Source organism: Elephas maximus, chromosome 1 (genome assembly GCF_024166365.1).
Source record: "Elephas maximus indicus isolate mEleMax1 chromosome 1, mEleMax1 primary haplotype, whole genome shotgun sequence".
Lineage (NCBI taxonomy): Eukaryota > Metazoa > Chordata > Mammalia > Proboscidea > Elephantidae > Elephas > Elephas maximus.
In genome coordinates, this window is record NC_064819.1 from 143,604,812 (window position 1) to 143,632,183 (window position 27,372).

General features: G+C 38.4%; 1 protein-coding gene across 5 annotated transcripts in view; it reads left to right on the forward strand.

The window, feature by feature from the left end:
* Positions 1 to 27,372, forward strand: part of BCKDHB (branched chain keto acid dehydrogenase E1 subunit beta) — a 632,618-nt gene that overhangs the window by 25,189 nt on the left and 580,057 nt on the right. For all 5 annotated transcript variants that reach the window (XM_049896118.1, XM_049896136.1, XM_049896108.1 and 2 more), the window contains exons 2-3: positions 2,068 to 2,145; positions 7,018 to 7,086. In XM_049896118.1, the coding sequence (XP_049752075.1) occupies positions 2,068 to 2,145; positions 7,018 to 7,086 (147 nt within the window). The remainder of the gene's footprint in view (positions 1 to 2,067; positions 2,146 to 7,017; positions 7,087 to 27,372) is intronic.

Consider the following 27,372-nt stretch of genomic DNA (forward strand, 5'->3'; position numbering starts at 1 on the left):
TTTTTGTAGAATGGAGAAGGATTTGTGGAAAGTATCTATTAGATGGCATAGACTTAGCCTGAAGAAAAATAAATTAAGAAGTACAGTGATCATGGACATGTGGTATGATACTGTGTATTTTTTGACATAGGCAATACAGAAATACTTTTTTGAATAAGTTCCTGTTATTCCCACTAGAAATAAGAGTAGAAACAAGCCATTACTCTAGGCACAGAGGGTATATCTGATTGGGTATTTCCAAGACCTGAAACCAGTGATTTCAGCAGTGTTTGGAGGGATCAGGTAGATGTCTGAGGCAGGACAAGCAGAAGGTCAGAAGGCCAAAGTGTAGGTGGAGACTAGAGGGATTAAAGGTGTCATAGATCAGAGCATGCTGTAGAACCAGGCTGGGCTTGGAAGGAAGATGTGTCTCCAGGAAGAGGAAGAGTGGCCAGTGTCTCATGGTCAAAGGGTTGAAGGCAGCAGGGGTGTACATTGGGAATTAAGACCTTGTCTTTTGGGACATTCCGGCTATTGAAGAACATGAGGTTAGATGGGATAGTGGTCAGGATAAGTGACAGCTATTGAAAAGAATTGATATCAGCATGATTCTGGGTAGATCAGGCACTAAGGCTTTGGTCCTCTGGATCAGAGAAGATACAGATTGTCCTAGCCATCTAGTGCTGCCTTAACAGAAATACCACAAGTTGATGGCTTTAACAAAGATAAATTTATTTTCTCACCGTCTAGTGGGTTACAAGTCCAAATTTAGGGCATTGGCTCCAGAGGAAGGCTTCCTCTCTCTGTTAGCTCTGGAGGAAGGTCCTTGTCTTCACTCTTCCCCTGGTCAAGGAGCTTCTCAGGCATAGGGACCCTGTGTCCAAAGGACGCGCTCTGCTCCTGGTGCTGCTTTCTTGGTGGTATGGGGTTCCTAACTCTCTGCTTGCTTCCGTTTCCTTTTATCTCTTGAGAGATAAAAAGTGGTGCAAGCCACACCTCGGGGAAAATCCTTTTACATTGGATCAGGAATGTGGCTTGAGCAAGGGTGTTATATCCCACCCTAATCCTCTTTTGGAATCCTCTTTAACCACAGGCAGAGATTATGATTTATAATACGTAGGAAAATCACAAAGTGGAGGACAACCATGCGTGGCCTAACCAAGTTGACACATATTTTTTGGGGGCACAATTCAATCCATTACACCAATGGAAACCTTTCTGGGCTCTCAGTAGTGCTTTTGGAGAGAAGTTGACCTGAAGTTTCAGGATGACTGTGGCCACCGGGTAGCGTCTAGGCTGAAATCAAAGCTCTAAAGTCATAATGTTTCTAAATTCCAGTATCTGGAGCTTTGTCAAATAAAGCTTTACCATACCATTCAGAATAAAGCCAAGGTCAAAATGAGGGACACAAACTCCAGAATCTAACAATAATAGCTAACATTTATCCGGTGCTAACTATACGCCAGGTGTTGTTCTAAGTCTTTACATGTATTGTTGGTTTAACCTGCCCAACAGCCAACCCATTTAGGGAGACAGGCATTGACTTGCAAAGATTCTCCTTGAACAGTAAGATGACAGGATGTGTTAAGGCATGGAATTACAATGTTCTCCAAATGCCAGCAGTTCTGGGTACTAAGGTTTATGTTTAGCCTTCCTCATTTTATGGTCCGTGACCATTTGCTGTTGGTGGCGTACTTAATACATGCTACTAGTCACTTAACTTTCTTAATGGTTTAGATCCTGAGCACCTTATTTCATTCTGGCTGATCCCTTTTTCTGACCTATCATAGCCTTTATTGTTTACACACATTTTGTCACTTGATTATATTTCTTCTGTCTTTTTATACTTTCTTTAAAATTGTTTCATATGTATAAAGTTTCCTCACCAACAAGCTTCTTGAGGTCTGTATTGCTTTTGTGTCTTCCACAGAGCCAGCCTCATTGTAAATAACTCAGTAAATTCACATAATATATTCTCTACCTTTCTTTTTAGCTGGATTTTAATAGAATTGTAATCAATTCCTAAGAAACTGGTTATTTTTGTATATTTTACCATGTTTTTAATGATATACTTTTTGATTTTTATAGGGCAAACTCAGAAAATGAATCTTTTCCAATCAATAACAAGTGCTTTGGATAATTCATTGGCCAAAGATCCTACTGCAGGTAAACTTCATTTGTGTTTGACTGTGGGTGGTACAAATGGTTAATGTGCTTAGCTGCTAACGTGAAGGTTGTAGGTTCTAGTCTGACTAGAGGTGCCTCAGAAGAACAGCCTGGTGACCTACTTCCGAAAAATCAGCCATTAAAAACCCTGTAGAGCACAGTTGTATTTTGACACACATGGGGTCACCCTGAGCTGGAATTGACTCAGTGGCAACTGGTTTATGGTAATGTGTTAATTCATAATTGAAGATTTGCTTGAAATATTTAGAGGTCAATGTTTAACACTATACCGTATTTTCACAAATAGCATGCCCATGTAAACAATGAACACATACACATAACGTGCAGAAATGAAAAAATCGTATAAAAAAGTTCTGGTATAGTACATCCATGCATATACCACACATATCTTGTGACACTTCCAGAAGCGAATTTTGACCTCATTCATCCTCATTCAGTAGTCTGAAGATGTTACTTTTGATCATATTTGTATAATAAATGTATAAGCCATGGTCAAGAAGTCATGGATCAAGTTTGGTAGTACCCTCGTAATCGAAAAATAAGCAATTGAAACTGTGTGTTTGTTTCTATTAATTTAATAATTATGTCTCTGTCACCATTAAGTCCTCAATCAGAATCTTGAACCTACTGAAGCCTGTCCATAAATCACGTGCTATCAATTGGAAATGTAAACAAAGCAAAGCCTGTACTGGCATGAATTACATCGAGTTGCTATCAATAGGAATTTCAATTCAACCTGCATTGACATAATTATCACTATTGTCCTCTGACTGTGGATTTTAGTTGGAGAAGTAAATAAAGCAAAACTGATACCTGACCATTCTAGGCCCTGGTAGCAAAATGGTTAAAGGCTATGGCTGCTAACCAAAAGGTTGGCGGTTCAAATCCACCAGCTGCTCTTTGGAAAGCCTATGGGTTAGTTCTACTCTGTCCTATAGTGTCGCTATGTGTTCGAATTGACTCGACAGCAACAGAGTTTGGTTTTTTTGTTTTCTCCACTCAACTGTTGAATGCGAAAACTTTATCAGATCATCTCAAGTGAAACCATTAAGCTAAGTCTGCGTATTTCATAGTCTAATTATGTCTTATTAGCGCCAAAGCCTTTGATCAATGATCATAAGTCACCTGAGTCATATACTTGCAAGCATATGAAAAGACCCTTGTTTCTTGTATAGCTCATATTTAAATTTTGTGATCTCTTTCTCAGAACCATCCGGTTATCAATTATATTGTGCATATTTTTTTAGTTCATAGATTTAAATCTTAGACCCCTTTAGGATCATGGCAGGAATTAAACACAAGTCCTACACTGCTGACTTCAAACTGAAAGCCATTGTGAGGGTGGAAGACACAAGCAACAGACTGGCAGGAAGAAAGTTTGAGGTTGGAGAATCATCTATTCTATTCATAAATGGAGAAAGAAAAAAGAACTGGAGAAAATGAATCCACAAAAATGTGCACGTCTTGGGCCCAGAGTGAAATGGCTTAAGCTGGAGAATGACTTGAAAGAGTGGATTATTTCTTGAGAGAAACAAAATTAAGCTGTCTCTACTGTCACAATTCAGATCAAAATAAGGCTTCTGGCAAATGAAAGAGGAATCACAGATTTCAATGCGGGTTTCACTTGGATTTCTAAATTCATGAAAAGGAATGACCTTTCTGTGAGAATGAGAACCACTGTAGGCCAGCAACTTCCCAATAACTGGGAGCAAAAGATGGTCAACTTCTGCAAATTTGTCATGAAAGAAATCTCTGAAAACAGTGTCTCTGGAATGACATGTTAATATGGACAAGCTGCTGATGTCTTTCGACATTCCACCAGGACCATAGCTTCTTCAGGTATGAAAACTGTAGCCATTACAACCCTGGTGCACGAGAGGGCTTGCTTCACTGTAGTCCTTGGTTGCACTGTGAGTGGGATAAAATTAAAGCTGATGGTGATTTTTAAGAGAGTTACCTACCATGCCCTGCAAAAAACTGCCCACCAGTGGGGTTGCTCATTGTAATAAGACTGTGATGTTATGAAAGTAAGGGTAGATAAATGTTGCAGAGCCAGGCAGGGGGAATTCTTTTCGAAGACGTCTTTACTAATTTTCAGTACCATAGCTGCTCACACACATGCAAAAAAAAAAATCAAAATTATATTAACTGCTGCCCATATAGTAGTCATAACTGGTGGCCTTACCTGCAAGCTGCAGCTGCTAGATATAGGGGTCAGCCACCAATTCTAGACTTTCTTGAGAAGAGAGTGGGATGAATGAATGCAGTCGGGGATTCATGAGTTCACGGCATCAGGACAACACGGCAAGTGGGTGGTTTCTTCTGCAGTGGTGTACCGGCAGAATACCGATGACGAAGATGAAGGCAATGATGATGATGACATCAGTTCAGAAGTCACAGATATTTCAGTGATGATAGTGATGAGGGATTGGACTTTGATGATGATGATCACGAATAAACTAAAATGGCCTATTTTAAGATGAAAACATTTTATTTGTTTATTTCAAAGACATTGATTATCACAAATTATATTTCGGTTTAAGATTTATGAAAGCAATAAAATATAAACAACATCTTGTTCTTATAGTTTTAGGCCTAGGGTTATTTCTTACTTACTAATTTCTAGCCCTTCATGCACTCATAATTTTTGGTTTCACCATGGCTTCCTGTTTCCATCACGAGCCCATTCAGTTCACCATTGCACTTGATTTAGGAAAATACCTACCTTAAATGACTTTTCCATGAGATCAGTTTTATCCTAGTAACATTAAATCTGTTGGACAGAAAAAAAAAATGAAACTGAAATCAGCAACATATAAAAAAAATATTGGTATAGCATGCTTATGAAAATAGCACACGGAGGGGTTGCAGGGTTTGAAAAAAAAAGTATAACATGAGTGTTATTTGTGTAAAAACACTGTACCTGGAATTTTCAAAATAATTGATTATATAATTAAATAATAATTACAAATTAAGGCTAAATAATCAAATTGTGATATTAACATATTTTTTATCCACTGTTTACTAATTAGTTCTTATATATATCTAATGTCATCACATTAATTTCCTCACATAATATGTGTGGTCCTGATTTTGGATTAATACCTTCTACGTTTTTTGGGGTTAATACCTATTGTGCACTCTGTTTCCCCATATAGAAAAACTGAAAATACTACATCATTGAGATATCTATAAAATAAAGATTTTTGAGTCTTTACTTTCCTTTGGGAGACATTTCCAATCAATTTGATTTTTTTTTTTTTGGAAAGGCTTTTAATAATTAACTTAATCTTCATTTTATTAAAATATGGGTACAAAAACAGTTGTCCTCCCAGTGTATATTTTTAAAATTTGATTGGCTTTATTTATTTTTTTTAACTATTACCCTTGGATTTATACTTGAGAATTCATAGTTTCAAAGTCAAATGAAAAACAGGTTATATTTTAGGAGGAAGTGAGAGTTGGACTTGAGGATGGAGTGAGGAACTGATCTCCCATTCTGAAAATTCGTACTGATTAGCTGCTTGGATTTTGGTTTTCTTTAATATTTTATTATGAAGTGAAAAAAATGTTTCTGGCATTAATCTCCTTTTTTTTTTTTTTTTTTTTTAAATCTGGGAGTACCCCTATATTCAGTATCTGTTGAGCCTGACTAAACTTCAGTTTGCATACCTGGGCTACATGAGAAATATATATTCTATGACTAACTGTTTTCATTTCCTTAATATATTTTATTAATGATAATTTCTTAAGCAGTTTTGTTATAGATCTTTGAAAGGTGACATTGTCAATATATCTTACGTAAAGTTGAATTTCAAATAAAAAAATAAGGCCTTTATATTTTAAATTTGCTTTAAAGTCTAAATTGTGGCTAATATAGTCACATGCACTTATTAACTGAACAGTTGTTGGCATATATAATTTTTGACTTCATATATACCCACTGAATTGATTCTAAATGAATTAGCATTGTCTCCTAATTAGTTGCTCAAATTATACTTGATCTGTTTAGAATATGATCTGAGAATGATCAGTCTAGTTTAGGCTTCTCATTTGTAAAATTAAATTGAAATGTAAAGAAGTTATTTTCTTGAGGTTCACAAAACTGGTTAGTTGATTGTATTCACGGGACTAGAATTCAGATCTCTTAATATCCGCTATTTTATTTTCACCTTGCTACCCTCTCAGTTTTATTACTACCATTCTTTGCCTTGTTCACTGTATTCCAGCCATACTTGCTTCCTCTCTGTTTCATACAGTCTAAGTCCCTTTTCTGTTCACGCCCATTCCCATGGCCCGGAATGCTTCTCCTTCAGCTCTTCAGATGGCTGATTGTGTACTTAACTGCCTGTAAGAAAACTAGTGGCCTGGGACTCGGGAGCCTGGAGTGTGAGCGAGACTTCTGCCTCTAGCTTTCAGACTTGGCAGGTCACTTTACATATTCTCTGGCCTCATTTTCCTCATGGGTAAGACAAGATGAGATTCCAGATTCATGGTTCATTTTCAATAAGGGGCAATTCTGTACACCCCCCCGTCCCCCCACATATTTAGCAATGTATGGAGACACTTTTGGTTGTCACAACTTGTCTGTATGTGTGGAGGGGTGGATAGCCAATGAATAGAGTCCAGAGGTGCTGCTAAACATCTTATAATACATAAATCAGTACCTACAATAAAGAATCATCTAGTGAAAAATGTCAAAAATGCCAATGTTGAAATAGCTTGATCTAAATCTATAGTCCATTTCTGTTCTGTGACTTAAAATGCAACATTTAAATTAACTTATTTCTCAAAGTTAGCATCCTTTAGGGATTATTAAATAAAATATATTCTTTAAATATTGTTTTTCAGTAATATTTGGTGAAGATGTTGCCTTTGGTGGAGTCTTTAGATGTACTGTTGGCTTGCGAGACAAATATGGTAAGTTAATATCTTTATATATGAGCAGTATTCTTGTAGAATTTTTACTTAAAGATCTTGAAAATACAATGAAACCTGTGAGAGCCAAAACTTGATAGGACTGCCTTGTTTTTCCGAGTTTTGCAAGTTTCCTGCCTTTGACAGTGTACAGTCTTACCACTTTTCCATTGCTTGTTTTAGTGGAAAATATTTGAGGTTTCCTTCTCTGACAGGTTTCCACCTAACACAGGTTCCTGGCCTTTCCAGATTTTACTGTACAAAGAATACCTGTTAAATTGTTTACCATGTGCTTACTGTATAGAAGGATTCTGCCCATTGGTTTCTGTTAACAGATTTAATCTTTTCTTACCCTTCTACGTGATTCTTTTGTTTCATCCCAGCTCATCTTTGTCTTTTGCCTGGCATATGATTGATTTCTGTCTATTGCTTTTACTCATTCGTTTGGCTCAGTAAGACTTAGCAACCATTAGAATGCATTTCGTCTCATCCTAGCATTCCTACTCTTGTGACCTGCTGTGTAAGGAATGTGTTCTAACCTCTAACTGTTAGGGTTGCCTTTGAGGTGCTGTTGACGTTTTATTTCCCCTCTCAGCTTTATCTAATTTGGAAGGCAGCAAAACAGTTACTTCGAAGGGGAGGAGGAGTTGGCATCTTCCTTTCTTATCTTTGCCACTGTCCTGCCAGGCTCATGCGTGCATGCAAGGTGAGGAGTGAGAGTCTTTAAGATTTTTGTTTTATTGCCTCTTTTCCTATCCTGTTTTTCTCTGAGGTTATGTTAATATGTGAATCCAAGAGGCCATAGCATGTCCTGTCTCGCTTACCAGGAACTCTCAGCTGGTTCTTTTCTCTTACATTTATGGCAGGTTGAGTTTCTGGTGCCTAGTCCCTCTGCTTTCTCCTAGCTTACTATTTCTAATAGTTGTTTAGAGTTTGAAATAGCTGGGCAAAAGGTTATCTTTTGTGCTCATTCAGACTCCTACAAACTTTTAGACCTTTAAAAAAATTTGATTTCAAAAGTGCTGCATGTATGTATAGAAGTATCAAATCTCAGTTCTCTGACACTGAACTGCATGAATTAAATCATTTTCAATTCTATTCCCCTCTGTTCCTCTTCTGTTCTGACACCAGATGCACATGCAGGACTTTTTCCTCTGACCCTAACCACCCTGAGCTAAGTCAAACCTCACAAGTTAAAGGGCACAGTTCATCAGACTGCCAAGTGTGCCCAAGACCTGAGATGCCAGCTACAAGCTTGGGAGTTCCCACAACACCTTCACTTCTGACCTGGTGACTAGAAATTCAGGGCTTTCTCATTACTCTTCCACTGTTCTCTCAGGTTTGATAATTTGCTAGAACCACAGAACTTGTGGAAAACGCTATACTTACGATTACAGTTTTGTTATAGCAAAAGGGACACAAATGAAGAGACACATAGCCTGAAGTTAAGGTCCATACATTCAATGTGGCTAGCCACATTAACATCACTTCAGCGTGTTCCGTAGTCATTTCACACTTAACATTTCCAAAGCTGAACTAATTACATCCACCTCACAAATCCGCGCCTCACACTGCGTTTCTTATCTTGGTGAATGTACCACCAATCTTTATAAGCCAGACATTGGGAGATGCTGGTCTCTTCCTTCTTTCTTATTTTCCACATCCAGTCAAGTTCTGTCAATTCTGTCTTCATAGTTTGTCTTTAATTTGGATCCTACTTTCCATTCTCACTCCCTGGTATTTCAGTCCGTTAATCACCTCTGCCTGGACAATTCAATTGCTTTTCTCAGTGGTCACCTTTCTGATAGTCTCACCCTTTCTCCAGTTTGTTCTCTGCCTGTTGCCCACGTGATCATTCTAAAATGCACATTTCTTGGCAGGATATATGTCATAGTTATCTACTGCTGCTATAACAGAAATAACACAGTGGATGGCTTTAACAAAGAGAAATTTATTCTCTCACAGTCGAGGAAGCTAAAAGCCTGAATTCAGGGTGTCAGCTCCAGGGGAAGGCTTTCTGTCTCTGTCAGCTCTAGGGGAAGGTCCTTGTCATCAATCATCCTCGGTGTGGGAGTTTCTCAGAGCAGGGATCCAAAGGATGTGCTCTTCTCCTGGCTTTTGTTTCTTGGTTGTATGAGATCCCCCTGCCTCTCTGCTTGATTCTCTTTTGTATCTCAAAAGAGATTGACTTAAGACATAACCTAACCTTGTAGATTGAGTCCTGCCTCATTAACATAACTGCCTCTAATCCTTCCTTACTAACATCATAGAGGTAGGATTTACAACACATAGGAAAATCACATCAGATGGCAAATGGTGGACAATTACACAATACTGGGAATCATGGCCTACCCAAGTTGATACACATTCTTGGGGGCCACAGTTCAATCCATGACAATATACAGAAGACTTTGAGATGGGGCCCCTACCTAGCTACCTGACCTCATTCACTTTATTCTTAATTAATATTGAATTACTGGATGTTTCCCCTAAACTCCCTGTTTTTTTCAGACACCTGTCATCCTTTGCACATGTCGTCTGTAACCCTTTCCCTTGTCTAATTACTTGGCAGACTCTTCTTTCTCCTTCAGGAGGTCTCTCCTGGTCCTCCAAGCATACTCAAGCACTACCTTATCGCTGCACAGATTGCAGCTTTTACATCTTGCGAGTTATTTTGTAATCGTTTCCTGTCCTCCAGGTGTCCTCACCGGATGGCTTCTCAGAGACAACTTATCTTTTCATCTGTGCATCCTTAACTCCTAATATACTGTCAGGCAATATTTATTAAGTGAATGTTGTTGAGTGAATTTACCCTCTGCACTCTTACCAAGGTGGTGGCCTACTGCCTTAGAAAGAACACATTTCCTGATCTTCCTGTAACTATTTTGGTTGGTCTGATTTTCGTAAAGAAAATGGGGTAAAATAGGGTGAGACCGACGTAGAGGCCACCCGCGGATTTCTGTCTCTGTGGCGGGGGCTGAGCTAATGATGGCTAGTTAACTGCTTTAGTTTCATCGTCAGCACCTGCTGCGAGTTTTTGTAACAGCTTTAGGACTATGAATTCAGATGTTGAATTCCTCCAGGTTGTTCAAGATGACCAGTCAAATCACTATGAGTCTCTACCAAGAGGGAGTGAGCTTAATTTTTCAGAAGAACAAAGAAAATGGTTAGGAAAAATGTATTATTAAAGTAGTAGTTTTGCATATTAAAAAAATATCACCTACTATGTAATTCTCTGCCCTTTTGTGTATATAGGCCAGGAATTTTTAGCTATACAGAAACACTTTGGCTTAGTATTCTTTTAAAAAAGTTTTTTTAGCTAAAAGAATTTGTATTTAAGAGAACTAAAGTATTAGGGTTGCTATGAGTCGGAATCAACTCGACGGCAGTGGGTCTGGTGGGTGGGTAAAGTATTACATACAGGGCTACCATAAGTCGGAATTGACTCATTGGCAGTGGGTTGGGTTTTGGTTTAAAAGGTTATATTGATATAGATGAATACATTGCCTTAAATGTCCTCAAAGAAAACCATCTTGTGAGGCACTGGTTAACTTTCTCCGGAGGGCTGGAGTGTTCTGTGGGAAGATTACGGTCAGTAGGTGGCAGCCTACACTTTGAAATGAGACCGTCCCTGTTGGCATTGTACCAGCACTCTGGAACTGCTGGGAAGCGTTTTAAATTCATTAGAAAGTAGAACTTGAAAGATTACAGGTTACTGAAGAATATTTTAAAGCTGAGTACTATTTCATATTACAATGAAGGAATCCATAGAGACAATGACATAACAAAGGAAGGGAGAAACAGAGATATTTTGTATTGCAGATGCCTGTGAGTTTAGCACACTCAACTGCTTCTTTTTCCTTCCCTGTCCCTTGATGACACAAAATAATACAAGTACTTTGAAAATTGAAAAGAAATAGTATAGCCTCATCAACTGGTTGCATTCCAAATGGCAGCTTTAAATTTTTGAGACAACCAAATGCATGGATCAGGAGGCAGCAGTTGGAACTAGGGGAATTCTAGGGAAGCTGGAAATAGGAGAGGGCAATTAAAGGTAGTTTAGGAGAGGGCATTAAAAGTTGAGTTTTAGGGTATGTGATTTTATGTTGAAATCACATATGCTTTCATTTATATAAGTGATGAGAAAGATTCCACATGCCATAGACATACAGAATCTGTACTCATTACTGTCATTCTCTGTATTACTGTGTGTATGTTTGTTTTATTTACATAAGACTTCGGTATGGGAGGTTCAGTGTATGTTTTTATTTAAGCCTTTTCTTTTTTGAAATTGCTGTTGCTGGGTTGCAGTTCTTAGGCTATGTTTTGCTTCTGACTTATTGAAGGAAACTTAGGTGAGGAAAGGAACAGGAAAGGACTTGCTCAATTGGTCCACAAGCCTCCACATCTGCCTTTTCATGGGACTTGATGTTTTCCCATTACTGTCTTCATTCCTTTATACCACCAGTGAGGCTTGTCATAACAGCTTGGGAAAACTAATATACCCGCTTACTTGTTTTCTTATGTAAACATGATGGAAATTGTATAGCCAGATATTTTAATACACTGAAGTCAGGAAGGAAAACCAGGACAGGTGTGTAGAAAAGATGAATTTTCACCTATGTAGTTGTTAGTTGTCGTCGAGTTGATTTCTACTCGTGGTGACCCTGTATGTAATATGCCAATATTTGGGAGTAGACTTTGGGACTCTGTATCCTCATAATGTGAAATTAAAGGAAATGACTGGATGATCCTGATGGACCCTTTTGGCATGTGCATTTAGTTTTTAGTTATTCTTTGTGTTTTAATTTCTTTTTAAAGGACAAATGCATATTTTTTTATGCTTTGATTTTTCTCATTTAGAGGATATGTGAATATAACAATTGTGGTAGCATCTAGGCACTAAATTTAATATTTTCTTAAGAAGTCCTTTTCCAGTGTAATAAGTTTTAAATTTGAGGACTGTAAGCCAAATCTTTTGACAGGCTTCATACTTTTATATGAATTAGGAAAATGAAAGAACATCTTCAGCAGAAAGAGTGACCTTCCATTATATGTTCCTGCTTCAAAAAAGGGGCTTCTTGGGTTATAATTATACTCTTGGATTTAGTGTCAAGGATCTATTGAAGAACGGCAATCTGCGAGCTGGGGTTTGGCCTCTGGGCAACTGAAACGCATTTTACTGGAGAACGAACTTGAATTTGTGAAAATTCCTCAGGAAATTGAAATACATGGTTTATTCTCCCTGTAGAAGGATATGCATTTATGGCTTAAAAGCAGATTGAATACTAGATATAGATCTGGTTATAAGATTATAAGATGTCTAACTATTCCAAAAACAGGTATTAATAAGTTGGTGTAGACTTTTTTCCCCTGAATATGCCTATTAAAAATATTAAAAAAAAATTATTAATAGCTTTAAGTGATTTCCTAACTTCCTAGAAGTCAGGCACTTTAAATTGGGTCTGACACTGCAAGGTGTCTTTGTTTTCTAAAAGTACACATGTGACAGACCTAAATAAAAAAGAACATGTTTAATATGCCTTTCTTTTTCTCTCTTGTTTTTTTTAATCTAGTTAAGGAGTTACCCTAAATATGGGATGAAAATATTATTGACATATACTTCATTTATATTAGCTTCCCTTATGTATTACTTTGATGCCATTTGTGAATTTTTATTAAAAATAAGATTTTAGAATCTAATAAAATTAGAATTGGTATAAATGTTGACTGTATTTTAATTTCTCTGATAGTCAAAATTGATATGCTCACAGTTGGTCTGTTGACCAGTGGCTTAATAAATAACACTAAAAATAATATTGATACTACAAAGTATTTAGTACACATTGCAGGACACATACAGGAGCCCTGATGGCATAGTGGTTAAGAGTTCGGCTGCTAACCAAAAGGTTGGCAGTTCAAACCTACTAGCTGCTCCTTGGAAACCCCGTGGGGCAGTTCTACTCTGATCTATAGGGTTGCTGTGACTTGAACGGGTTTGGTTTTTTTTTTGGGGGGGTAGGACACATAGCTGGAAAGAAAGCAAGGATTTATCTTGTCCAGTGGTTCTCAACTGGGGATGATTTTGTCCCTCCCAGGGAATATTTTGTAATGTCTAGAGATAGTTTCGCAGTATCCCCTTGTTCTGTTCGAACCACTGCCTCTTGATCTATGCACAGCTTCCCTATGAGCACAGTTAAGTGTTCTGGAATTCCCATTCTTCGCAATGTTATCTGTAATTTGTTATGATCCACACAGTCGAATACCTTTGCATAGTTAATAGAACACAGGTAAACATCTTTTTGGTATTCTGTGCTTTCAGCCGGGATTCATCTGGCATCAGCAGTGATATCCCTGCTTCCACATCCTCTTCTGAATCTGACTTGAATTTCTGGCAGTTCCCTGTCAAGATACTGCTGCAGCCACTTTTGAATGATCTTCAGCAAGATTTTACTTGGGTGTAATATTAATGATATTGTTCTATAATTTCTGCATTTGGTGGGATTACCATTCTTGGGAATAGGCATTAATACAGATATCTTCCAGTTGGTCGGCCAGGTAGCTGTCTTCCAAATTTCTTGGTACTTCTGGTGCAGCATCTGTTTGTTGAAACATCTCAGTTGGTGTTATTCCATCAATTCCTAGAGCCTTGTTTTTTGTCAGTACCTTTAGTGCATCTTGGGCTTCTTCCTTCAGTACCCTTGGTTCCTCACCGTATGCTACCTAATGAAATGGTTGAACGTCAACCAATTCTTTTTGGTATAGTGACTCTGTATTCCTTCCCTCTTCTTTTGATGCTTCCTGCATCGTTTAATATTTTCCCCATAGAATCCTTCACTTACTGATGAAGATCAAAGACCATAGTCTTCAGTATGGATTACACCTCAACATAAAACAAAAATCCTCTTAACTGGACCAATAAGCAAAATCAAGATAAATGGGGAGAAGACTGAAGTTGTCAAGGATTTCATTTTGCATGGATCAATAATCAACACCCATGGAAGCAGCAGTCAGGAAATCTAAAGATGCATTGCATCGGGCAAATCTGCTGCAGAAGACCTCTTTAAGTGTTAAAAAGCAAAGATGTCACCTTGAAGACTAAGGTGTGACTGATCCATCCATGGTGGTTTCAGTTGCCTGTGAAAGCTGGATGATGAATAAGGAAGACCGAAGAAGAATTGATACCTTGGAATTGTAGTGTTGGCAAAGAATATTGACTATACCATGGACCGCCAAAAGAAGGAACAAATCTGTCTTGGAAGAAATACAACCAGAATGCTCCTTAGAAGCAAGGATGGTGAGACTACGTCTTACATACTTTGGACATGTTGTCAGGAGGGATCAGTCCCTGGAGGAGGACATCATGCTTGGTAAAGTAGAGGGTCAGCAAAGAAGAGGAAGACACTCAACGAGATAGATTGACACAGTGGCAGCAACAATGGGGTTAAGCAAAACGATTGTGAAGATGGTGGAGAACCAGGCAGTGTTTCGTTCTGTTGTGCATAGGGTCACTATGAGTCGGAACTGACTCAACGGCACCGAACAATGACGATGACAGAGATAGTTTTGGTTGTCACAGCTAGGGATGGGGGAGTGCTATAGGCTTCTAATGTGTAGAATCCAGGGATGCTACTAAACATCCTACAGTGTATGGAATAGGTTCTTCCATTCCCCAAATAATTATCTGCCCAAAATATCAATAGTGTCAAGGTTGAGAAACCCTTATCTAGTCCATTCCCACATAATGTAGAAACTAAGATTTTGAGAGGTTCAGTGATAGCAACATACCAAGAGAGTGAGCTAAGTCTGGAACTCAAATTTTCTGAAACCTAGTTTTGGGCTTTCTTGTACTACATCGTTTTCCCTTCTTCTTTATAAATAAGCAACTCAGCAAAAACTTAAGAGGTGTAAGAAGTATTTTATAACCTGTTGTGATAAAGCAAACCCAAAGGGTTTTGTTTATTCATAGGGTAAGAAGAGGCTAGCTAGCCATCAGAAGTACATATTAAAAAGTTTTAAAGGATTATCTATTTCTGATTCTCTTGTGAACAAGATTTTGTAGTAGTGAATTAAGTTGTTCTGGGGTGGCAGCTGCTGCTTTAACTAATTTTTTTCCCTTAGTTGATTAAACAATAAATGTTAGAGTTGTCAGCAGGTGTTCTCTTCGACATTTTAAGCATCATTTAGAATGCATGCCCTTAAGCCAGTTTTTCTCAACCTTATTTGACAATGGCACACTTTTAAAATTATAAAATGTGAGCACCAGCAGACTTAGGGGATATGCTTGGGCTAAATTTGACCAAGAAAAATGGGCTTATAGGTAATTATCGTCAGAAAGTATAAATTGATTCATTTATAGTTTTTAAACTTCTCAGTTAAGAATTAGAAAAATTAAACTATTTAATAAGAATAATATGTATTAACAGAGAGTAATCTTTTATTTTACATTTTAATTGTCAAGTGTGACAAACATCACATGTCTGTAATATTAAGGCTGATGTTGCTAAGTTAGCTTTTCAAACCTGTTGCTGAATCTTATGGTAATTCTTTTCCAGGTTGGTACTTTTAACAAGAGCCCTGGTGCCACAAATGGTGAAATGCTTGGCTGCTAACTGAAAGGGTTAGCAGTGGCTTTGCAGGAGAAAGGCCTGGTGATCTGCTTCCTTAAAGGTTAACCAAACTCGGTATCTTGAGTTGATTCTGACTCATAGTGACCCTGTAGGACAGTAGAACTGTCCCATAGGGTTTCCAAGGCTGTAATCTTTATGGAAGCAGACTATCACTTCTTTCTCCTGTGGAGCAGGTGGTGGGTTCAAACTGCTGACCTTTTGGTTAGCAGAGAAGCGTTTAACCACTGCACCATCAGGGCACCTTCTGTAAAGATTACAGCCAAGAAAACCTTATGAAGAAGGTCTACTCTGTCACATGAGGCCACTATGAGTCAAATTTGATGCAATGGCACCTGACAACAGCAACAACCTTTAACAGAGGGAAAAACACAAACTTCTTCTTTTTCTCTCTTCAGTATTTAGTATTTCTTGAATTCGGATGTGCCAGACATTTTTAATTGTTTTATTTTGGACAGTTCACTTGCTAATTTTTACACATTGACACCAGTGATTTTTCTTTACTTTTTGTTTATTCAGAATTGCTGCTTATTTGATTCAAATATTATTTTTGAATTATAAGGCTTATCTTTTTGCTTTAAAATTTTCACTTTCAGCAACTGATCATGGGGGAATGGATGCATATAGTAAAAAAAATTTTTTTTCTCTGTGAGTAATAAATATTGCCCATTGCCACCGAGTTGGTTCTGACTCACAGCGGCCCCACAGGACAGAGTAGAACTGCCCCATAGGTTTCAAACAGCTGTAATCTTTATAGAAGCAGACTGCCACATTTTTCTGCCATGGAGTGGCTGGTGGGTTCAAACCACCTACCATTCAGGGAGCAGCTGAGCACTTAACCACTGTGCCACGAAGGCTTTTGTATTAAACGTTCTCGGTAGGTGCCGTTGAGTAGGTTCCGACTCACAGTGACCCTATGTACAATAGAACAAAACACTGCCAGGTCCTGTGCTATCCTCATAGTTGTTGCTATGTTTGAGTCCATTGTTGACGCCACTGTGTCAATCCATCTCACTGAGGGTCTTCCTCTTTTTCACTGACCCTTTATTGAGCATGATGTCCTTCTCCAGGGACTGGTCCCTCTTGATGACGTGTCCAAATTATGTGAAACGAAGTCTCACTGTCGTCGTTTCTGAGGAACATTCTGGTTGTACTTCTTCCAAGACAGGTTTGTTTGTTCTTTTGGCTGTCTATGGTACATTCAATATTCTTCTCCAGTACCATCATTTAAATGCATCAGTTCTTCTTCAGTCTTCCTTATTCATTGTCCAGCTTTCACATGGCTTGAGTCAGGCAAATCTTAGTCCTCAAAGTGACATCTTTGCTTTTCAACACTTTAAAGAGGTCCTTTGCAGCAGACTTGCCCAATGCAATAGGTTGTTTGATTTTGCGACTGCCCATTCCATGGGTGCTGATTGTGGATCCAAGTAAAATGAAATCCATGACAACTTCAGTATTTTCTCTGTTTGTCATGATGATGTTTTTTAGTTCAGTTGTGAGGATTGCTTTCTTTATATTAAAGTGTAATCCATAATGAATGCTTTAGTCTTTGATGTTCATCAGTAAGTGTTCAAGTCCTCCTCACTTTCAGCAAAGCAAGGTTGTATCATCTGCGTATCGAAGGTTGTTGATTAGTCTTCCTCCAATTCTGATACCATGTTCTTTTTCATATAGTCCCACTGGCCAACTGACTGGAAGAGATCCATATTAGTGCCCATTCCAAAGAAAAGTGATTTAACAGAATGAGGAAATTATCAAACAGTATTATTAATATCACACACAAGTAAGATTTTGCTGAAGATAATTAAAAAAATGGTTTTGGCAGTACATTGACAGGGAACTGCCAGACATTCAAGCCTGATTCAGAAGAGAATGTGGAATGAGGGATATCATTGCTGATGTCGGATGGATCCTGGCTGAAAGCAGAGAATACCAGAAAGATGTTTATCCGTGTTTTATTGACTATGCAAAGACATTTGACTGTGTGGATCATAACAAATTATGGATAACATTACGAAGAATGGGAATTCTAGAACATTTAATTGCACTCATGTGGAACCAGTACATAGACCAAGAGGCAGTCATTCAAACAAGGGGATATTGCATGGTTTGATATCAGGAATGATGTGTGTAAGGGCTGTTGGTTAGCAGCCGTAGCACTTAACCACCATGCCACCAGGGCTTCCATAATAAACATTAAACTTTAAAAATTAAATAAATATATGTGTTCAAATTTTAAGACAAGATGTTTAACATAAAATGATACCTACTAAAAGATGACTCACATTAATCCTAAGGAGTATTTATAAATGCTGTTTTATATATTATTTCTCATGCTGAATGTCAGGTATTGTGCAACTTCTACCATTCCCGGGTACGGATGACCCATATATAAAAGTAGATTAAAACCAAAAAACCATTGCTGTTGAGTCTATTCTGACTCATAGCGACTCTATAGTACAGGATAGAACTGTCCCATAGTGTTTCTAAGGAGCAGCTGGTGTATTCAAACTACCAACCTTTTGGTTAGCAGCCAAGTTGTTAACCAGTGCACCAGCAGGGCTCCCAAAGTTAGATTAGGACATATTAATATAACCACTATAATTATGTATTTAATACTTTTCTTTCAGGTATAGTAATACCTTTCAGAAGACTGCAGGAGTTCCTTTCAACACGGGAATAGGAATACAAATATGTTAAAACAATACAGTTTAAAGTTTATGATTTTGACAGATTGGAAAAGTATACCAGTTATTCTGCATTCTTTTATTCAACACTTTGATTTCCATGCTCCAATACTGGCTGGCTATAGAGAAGTAATGGGGAAAAAAAGGCTTTCGATCTTACTTAATCTAATGGTTTCAGACTACTATATTTGTTTATCTTTTGGCACAGGCATTTTGCCCATTGCCAAAGAAAAGGCACAGGCAGTGAAGGAATTAAAAATGGGCTCACCACCATTGTTATTTTGGAGATTCATAGAGTAACCTAGATCAGACCAGTAACAACAACAAAAAAATAATATTTTTTTTCTTTAGACAGTATTGCATATTCTTAGGGTTTCTTGGGTGTTATTATAATTTAACACTTCTAGCAAATTCTTCAAGGACTGGAAAAAAAAAAAATGAAGAGTATCAGTAAATATAGCCAATTTAGATCCTAAAAATTATCAGGGAAGGACGGGGATTAGTGTAACAACTTCTATTTAGACAGTTCAGATTGGTCAATATCTGGGAATCTGTGGATTCTCCTTTCCTGTTTTCATCTTGAAGAAACAGATCATGAAGTCTGTTAAATTACAACTAAGAATGCTCTTCTTTATACAAGTTGTGTGCCTGATGACTATAGCATTTTGTATGGCAATTTCATGTTGACATTGTACTCAGATATTGAGTCCATGTTGTCACTTATCTGAAGTCACTTACCAGTCTCTGGAAGTTTGGATCTTTAATAGTTAGGTTATTACATGGCTAGATGTTCTGTGTATTTAATTCTAATTTTGCATTCTACTGTTTAGCACCTATTCTGCAGTTATAAAATTGCATAATAATTAAATTCAGGGAAAATTATTCCCCATTCAAATTTGGAGTGGTTAGTAAAAATAGCCCTTATGGAGGACAGCAACGTCATTTGCTAGATGTTTGTTGAGCAAGACATCCTATGTAAAAGTCATAGAGGATAGGAGCAGAGTGCTTTGTTTCCTCTTCCTGTTTAATATAGATGAGATTTCTCGGTTGCTTTGGTTGGCAGAGGTGATCAGGGATCATTTAGGTAAAAGTCGGCAAATGTCATGTGCTAAGGAATTACTTGGGGAAACTTGTTGGACAAGTTTTGTGTTTTTTGGTAAGCAATTAAATCTGAAGTCAGCATTAGTAATGAAGTTGCTTGAACTTCTCTTTTGGTACCCTGCCATCCCTCCGCCCCCCCCCCCCCACTCTCCCACCAACCAGAAGTGGTGACTTTTGGCCAACCTTAATTTAGTCAAAGAATTCTTATTCTGTAGTTTTGGCTTCTGGAAACTCAAGCACCTTTGATAATAAGGGATTTCTCCTCATCTCAATTTCTAGGCAGACTGTTCATTTAGCCTGTCTTTTTCTCTTCTGGTCTCTGCCAGTTTAGAATCTAGTAGAAACAGAGAAACTTGTTTCTAAGCCAAAAATGAACACACACGAACATACTCTTACATTGTTAATTAATGAAGATCCTAAAGATACTGAAGTTGAGCATTTTTTTTCTTAAAAAAAGTAGAGTATCCTTAAAACTGAAAAGGAAATGTTAAATCACTTTAGGAACATCTTAATTCTTTAATCAGAGGAAGAAATGAGTTTTATTAAATGGCATAAAACCATTATATTTATTGAAATCTAAATTAAACACTCGTAGAATAGACATTAAAGAGAAAACTTCCACTGTGTTCTCAATACATTCTTTTTTTTTTATAATTTTTATTGTGCTTTAAGTGAAAGTTTACAAATCAAGTCAGTCTCTCACATAAAAACTTACATACACCTTGCTAAAAAACAAACAAACAAAAAACCAAAAAACCTCCCAATTACTCTCCCCCTAGTGAGACAGCCTGCTCTCTCCCTCCACTCTCCCTTTTCATGTCCGTTTCGCCAGCTTCTAACCCCCTCTACCCTCTCATCTCCCCTCCAGGCAGGAGATGCCAACATAGTCTCAAGTGTCCACCTGATCCAAGAAGCTCACTCCTCACCAGCATCCCTCTCCAACCCATTGTCCAGTCCAATCCATGTCTGAAGAGTTGGCTTCAGGAATGGTTCCTGTCCTGGGCCAACAGAAAGTCTGGGGGCCATGACCATTGGGGCCCTTCCAGTCTCAGTCAGACCATTAAGTCTGGTCTTTTTATGAGAATCTGGGGTCTGCATCCCACTGCTCTCCTGCTCCCTCAGGGGTTCTCTGTTGTGTTCCCTGTCAGGGCAGTCATCGGTTTCAATACATTCTTGAGTGCAATAAGGCAACTGAGTCATTTGATTGAAGAAGGCATCTTTTCTTTTGCTAAGTAATGATGCTGTGGAGTTTCTGCTTAAGGGCCATTTTGCCATTTAGCTTTTAGTTATTCTGTATTTTATATATCAAAGAAGGTTACAACTCTGCTTGCAGTGTATAACTCTTTATATAAAAAGAGAAAGATTAGGTGTCTTGGCGTAAAATTATTGCATTAGTTGTGCTCCTAAATGCCTCCATTTATCGCATAATCTGCTAAAAGTAGATCAGGAGGGAAACCAGGATTTGTTGTGTGTCTCTAATCTATCAGATTCTCTTGATTTCTCTCAGATACTTGCAAGCAGAATTTGAACCAAATAGTCTTAATAAGGAGTCCTTTGGTGGCACAAATGGTTAAGTGCCTGACTACTAACTGGAAGGTTGGTGGTTTGAACCCACCCAGAGGATCTTCGGAAGACAGGCTTTGTTATCTGCTTCCGAAAGGTCACAGCCTTGAAAACCCTAAGGAGCAATTGTATCCTGCACACATGGGGTCACCATGAGACAGAATCGACTCGCAGCAACTAACACCACCACCACCACAAAGTCCTAGAGAAGCATATACCTCTTTCAGTTCTTGCCAAATTATCTTTATTCACTCTCATAAATAAAACAAAACAAAAAACCCGAAATCATTGCCGTTGAGGTGATTCTGACTCACAATGGCCCTATAGGACACAGTAGAACTGCCCTATAGGGTTTCTAAAGCGGTAAATCTTTACGGAAGCAGATTGCCACATCTTTCTCCCATGGAGTGGCTGGTGGGTTCAAACTGCCGTACTTTTGGTTAGCACCTAAATGCTTAATTGCTGCACCACCAGGGCTTCTTATTCATCCTTATATCTAGTTCAAACTACTTCTTTCTTAGAGCATGAGGCAGAATGCAACTCACTATTCAGCTTTTGATTCAATTACATTTAAAGATTTCAGTGAAGTCAACTGTGTGTTCCCAGTTTTTCCAGCCTACGTGGTCCTTAACTCCTCAATATTCATTTTACTAAGGGAGGAAGAGCAAGTTGCTGAACAGTGTTTCACTGTTTAAATTTCTTATAGCGGTATAGTGCAACTGTTGGTACTACTTCCATCTACCACCCTTCTCCTCAGAATAATTTCCATATTCCAAAGAATTATAGGATCAGAGCATGACTTTTTTGAGAGTTACAGATTTGTGACATTCAGTGGGAGAAGAGTCTGAATGTGTCAGGATTTCCCTGGTCAGATAGTTTTATTTTTGGAGGTTCCCTTCTGTTACTATTTGTATCTGTTTGTGGACCCTAGTGTGGTCTTTGTTCAACAGCATGGGTTTTTCCTCCTCATTACTGCTGCCCTGCCAAGGAGTTAGGTCCTGTCGTTGGCATTTGATATATAGCTCCCTTCTAGACCACATGGATTCTCTTTTTCTCTTCTGGGCCCCTCTTGTAGAGGCTTTAGCAGCTTGTCACTATTTTGCCTTGCCTGTCCTTTTCTTGTTATCACTGTGCATAGTCATAAGTGGACTGATGCCCACACCCTGAAAAGCAACCTAAAAAGGAAAAGAAGAGGCCTCTTCTTTGATGGTATAGTGACGTATGGATTGATGGTCTGTGCCTTTTCTAACATTGTACTATCAGGGTGCTTGGGGGGACTTTAATCTCTAGTCAATTCCTTCAAACCGTTTTATGCATCCATAAAATCTCAGTAAAAACAATGGGCTTGTTGTGAAGGTACAAGGTTAAGACAAGCCCTCTGGCTCTAGTTTCCAACTAAATTGTTTATCCTAAGCTCCTCCCATATAGAAGTTCTGGAGCCTCCACCGCCTGGCAGCTTCATCAGTTTCTTTGTTTGTATCAGTTTTATAGTTTCTGCAGAACTGGAAAGTTGCCACTCAAAACAGCTCCTGGTCCAACCATGCATGTGATATGATTGCTGGGCCAACTGCTTGCCAAGTAGTGAAGGGATAATGAAGACAGCGGTGGGCTAAAGTACACTCAGTAGAGAAAGGCTGGCATTGAGTATTACCATTGCCACATTGATGAAAGTAGGTAGTTAATATTAAAAAATATCGTCCAAGGAGGAGAAAAACATCCCTCGAGTTTATGTTAGACTGAGATACTTCTTTAATATGTCCAGGGATTACCTAGGTTATTTTTCTGATTACAGAGACCAACATATTAGGGCCAAGAGCTTGTTGGAGATGACATCCTAGGAAGGCAGATGCCTTTCATTTGTGATAAGTTTTTGAAATGGGTCTTCAGATGGCTACAACACCATTCACTTTACTGCATTGCTTCTCGGCCTTGGCTGCATATTGCAATACTGGTCCTTAGGTCTCACCCCAGAGATTCTGAGTTACAGGTCTGGGGTGTGGCCAGAACATTGGAGTTTTAAAAGGTCCCCAGGTGATTTACACGTACAGCCAAGTTTGAGAACCACTGCTTGAGAATATACTAAAATTTTCAAGATGTGGTCCCTGCCTTTCTGGAAATCACAGTATACTTGATGGACCAAGGCATAATTATATGGTAAGTAATATAACAGCGTAAGAATGAAATAACAATATAGAAGTATGTGAGAAATGCCCTGTAATTTCCTTCCTTGCACTTACACCAGAATTTAAATGAGAGAGTAAATTAAATTGTTCACAGGGAGCCTAATAGAAAATGAAGGCTGAAACTTCTGGTAAAAGAGGCACAATTGAACATAGGAATCTACTTTTGATCCCTGCCAAAACCCCATTAAAACGTCAAGGGATCTTCTTTCATAAAGTCCTAAATCCACAAGGACAGTAAGAATGCAACTGGAGACGACATGAATAGAATATTAGAAGTGGGAAAACAGATGGGCTAGTACGTACTGGGGAAAGGGCTTAATTGGTCTGGGAAAACAGAATTTTGAGTGGGCAGTGGGGCAGCTAAGAAATGTCCGGTTTACGTCACAGAATTGCTCAAAGACTCAGGAATTAGCAACATCACATACCTCTGGGAGTAGGGGTGAAGAGTGGTAGAGTGCTAGAATGAGAAGATTGGTTGAAAATCTTTTTTGAAGAAGCTCTCAGATTGCTAGCTTCCTGCCTCTACCTGGCAGAATCCTGGAGGTTAATTCTCCATGGAGAGCATAAAATACATCTAGATTTATGGGAGGTTGGGAAATGTGGTCCTTATTCTGTGTGGACATGTGCTTAGCTAGAACTTTGGGGATCTGTTACTGTAGAAGAAAGGGGAATGGATACATGGAGATAATTAACAGTACTACCTTTACATGTACACAGACTGAGGCAGTTGTTTCAACAGAACAAAGGAATATTGTGTGGTTTAAAATCAGGAGAGATGTGCATCAGGTTTGCATCCTTTCACCATACTTGTTCAGTCTGTGTACTGAGCAAGTAATTCAAGAAGCTATATTTTTTTTATACTATATGAAGAACAGCATGGCATCAGGATTGGAGGAAAACTCATTAACAACCTACGATATGCAGATGATACTACCTTGCTTGCTGAAACTGAAGAGGACTTGAAGCATTTACTGATTGAAGATCAAAGACCACAGCCTTCAGTATGGAATACAACTCAACATAAAGAAAACAAAATCCTCACAACTGGACCAATAAGCAACATTGTGACAAACAGAGAAAATATTGAAGTTGTCAAGGATTTCATTTTACTTGGATCTACAATCAGTGCCACTGGAAGCAGCAGTCAAGAAATCAAACAATATATATTGGATTGGGCCAACCTGCTACAAAAGACCTTTTTAAAATGTTTAAAAGCAAAGATGTCACTTTGAGGACTAAGGTGTTCCTGACCCAAGCCATGATATTTTCAGTTGCCTCATATGCATGTGAAAGCTGGACAATGAATAAGGAAGACTGAAGAGGAATTGACGCCTTTGAATTATGGTATTGGCAAAGAATATCGAATATACCATGGACTACCAGAAGAACGAACAAATCTGTCTTCGAAGAAGTACAGCTGGAATGCGCTTAGAAGCAAGGATGGCAAGACTACATCTCACAGTCTTTGGACATATTATCAGGAGGGACCAGTCCCTGGAGAAGAACTGTGTGCTTGGTAAGGTAGAGGCTCAGCAAAAAAGAGGAAGACCCTCAGTGAGATGGATTGACATAGTGGCTACAACAATGGGCTCAAGCATAATGACGATTGTGAGGATGGCACAGGACCGGGTAGTGTTTTGCTCTGTTGTACATAGGGTCGCTGTGAGTCAGACCTGACTAGATGGCACCTAATAACACCACCATCACTACTTACATGAACAGGTATTTGCTACATTACTGGTTGCAGTCTAGTTGATTCTGACTCATAGTGACCCTATAGGATAGAGTAGTACTGCCCACAGAGTTTCCAAGGAGTACCTGGTAGATTCAAATTGCCGACCTTTTGATTAGCAGCCCCAGCTCTTAACCACTATGCCACCAGGGTTTCCAGCCATCTGCTATATTAGTATAATAATATTAATAATGATAACGGTGATGATTGTAGTAGCAGCAAACTCATATTGCTTTCTATGTGCCCAGCACTGCTCTAAGCATGTTACATGTATTAACTCATCTAATCCACACAATCTTGTGAAGTTAGTTCTCCTATTATCCCCATTTTGCAGATATGGGAACTGAGGCACACAAAGGTTAAGAAACTTCACCAAGTTTTCACAACTAGAACCAGGCTTGAGGCCACATCTTTCTGTCATTAAACCTGATATTATGATTAAGTTTCAGAAAAACTTGATTTCTAATTACTGTTGTTCATTGTATTGCTTGGGTGTTCTCTTTGAAAAAAAAAATTGTATTGATGTATATGCTTGGTAAATATAAGGAGTTATTGTCAGTTTTATATGACCATTTTATATTTGCACAAATTCAAGTAACATTAGAATAAAAATTATAACATTTGAGGTCTATTAATTTTTTATGTTTGAAAGGGGTTCACATATTTTGAATATTGTTGTAGAAAGTGGGGAGTGAAATATTTAAGTTGGTAATTGAGAACATAACTCTTGCCACAGGATGGGGGAGCTGAGACGAAAGGCAGGGAGACCAGGGGTGAGGTGTTTGCTGAGTGCAGAGAATCTTAAACCTTAGCTTGCATTGGAATCACCTGGTAGGCTTTTCAAAACACATATTACATGACCGCACCCCCAGAGTTTCTGATTCAGAAGGTCTGAGGTGGAACCCGGGAATTTTTTTTACTTCTAACAAGTTCCCACATGACGCTGATGCTACTAGTTTGAAGACCAAATTTTGAGAATCACTGTGTCTCTTTGAGATAGTTAATGAGAGAGTCTAAACTATGGCAGTGGAGAGAAGATGGAGTCAGGAAGAGGTCAGTAAAGTCCCAGAGGGAAAATTGAGAGGATTTGTGACTCATTGGAAGTTGAGACAGATGGAGAGGGAAGGATCTAGGGCAATTGCCAGGGATTAAATATTGTTTGAAAGACTGAAAAGTTTCTGTGGAGTGTGGCAATTAAGAGGCCAGTGGTGACCTGATGACCTTAATAAAAACAATTTTCACGGAGAAATGGGGTCATAAATTCGTCTAGATTAAGGCTGCAGGAATATGATTAAATCCTGTTTTTTATCATATAAAATGAATATCCAAAAGAAAAAAATCAAACCCGTTGCCATCGAGTTGATTGTGACTCATAGCAGCTCTACTGGACAGAGTAGAACTGCCCTATCAGGTTCCCAAGGAGTGGCTGGTAGATTTGAACTACTGACCTTTTGTTGGCAACTGAGCTCTTAACCACTGCACCACCAGGGATCCAGAATTAATACAGATATCTTTAATTCTGAAACACTGGATTATATTCTATACCCTAGATTATTTTAGCTACCCATCTGGTTTAAACCAAACTAATAAACCTTCCATCATGTTATATACCTTTACATTTTCTTGCTTTCTCCTGTTCTTTTGTTAAAAATGGATCTGACATTAAAATAATAATAATAATAAAAAAGTATCTGTATAAACTGTTAAAAAAAAGTATATCCACTTCAAGTGAACCTCATGTTTCTGCATATATGCTTACTAGTTTCAGATCAATGCAGCAATCTTTTTCCTTGCCTTTTCTTATTTACAGTGATTTTCAAAAAGCTCTGCCTTCCTCTTGGGTTCTGCTTCTGGATCCTCAAAACAATCCTCAGGTTTAAAATTTCGGAGTTGTAAAGTCTGTTAGTTTTAACTTGGGGTTTCTGTCACAGCAACTTTGTCCTTACTGTCCTTATTAGAGTTCGTGCCCTCTTTATTGTTGATCTCAGTGATGTTAATATTTATTGTAAGGCTTTGTTCTCACTTTCCTTCCTGGTCTACTTCATATTCTATACATTTGTGAGATTAGTGTTACGAGAATACAGCTGTGATCACAACACTTTCTTGCTTCAAATCTTCCCCATGTTTTCTTGGCTTAGCATTTAAGATCTTTAGTGGCTTCAACTTTTCTTTCCAACTTTAGCTTTGTTTTTTCCTTATTCTTGGCTACATTCACCCACTGGTAGTACCCCATGCTTCTCTGCCTTTCTTACGTTGCTTCTGGCCCTCAGAAAGCCCCTCTCAGAAAGCTCCCCTCAGAAGGCCCTCCGTCCGCTTCAAATCCAACCTGTGGTTGCAGACCAACGCGCCTTCCTCATAGTCTTTGTGCCCTAGAAATAATTTCTCTCAACCGTTCT